General features: G+C 45.6%; 1 protein-coding gene across 1 annotated transcript in view; it reads right to left on the bottom strand.

Moving 5' to 3' along the window:
• Positions 1-474, bottom strand: part of LOC106869424 (dynein axonemal assembly factor 11) — a 27261-nt gene that overhangs the window by 8783 nt on the left and 18004 nt on the right. Inside the window, exon 10 of the mRNA XM_014915155.2 lies at positions 388-441. Coding sequence (XP_014770641.1) covers positions 388-441 — 54 coding nt within the window. The remainder of the gene's footprint in view (positions 1-387; positions 442-474) is intronic.

Here is a 474-nt window from a genome sequence, read left to right as displayed (position 1 = left end):
CGGCGGTGGTGGTGGTGGTGGTGGTGGTGTTGCTAATAGCAATGGTGATGACGAGGATGATGCTTGTAGGGGTGTTGCTGATGATGGTGGTGGTGGTGGCGGCAGCAGTCACGTAATTATGATAACGATGGTGTGGCTAACAAACAAAGGTGGCAGTTATGGTGGTGGGAGAGGCAATAGGGGTGGTCATGATGATCAGATAAAGATTATGATGATGGTGATGGTGATGACTGTGATGGTAACAACAGTAATGGTGATGATGATGATGGTGGTGGTGGTGATTGTGGTGGTGGTGGTGCAGCAGCTGCCTCTAATTCCCTTTAATCCTATATTACCACAGATAATCCAATGTTACCACAGGCACCAGAAATGCTTTCTTCCACTTACTCTTTCTCCAGTTCTTCCTCCGTCTTGCCATTGTTGTCGTCTTGGACTTCCAGGCTAAAATGAGAACATTTATATATATATATATAT

This window comes from Octopus bimaculoides, chromosome 19, assembly GCF_001194135.2.
Source record: "Octopus bimaculoides isolate UCB-OBI-ISO-001 chromosome 19, ASM119413v2, whole genome shotgun sequence".
Lineage (NCBI taxonomy): Eukaryota > Metazoa > Mollusca > Cephalopoda > Octopoda > Octopodidae > Octopus > Octopus bimaculoides.
The sequence above is the reverse complement of the archived record's forward strand: the minus strand, read 5'-3'. Positions and strand labels throughout refer to the sequence as shown.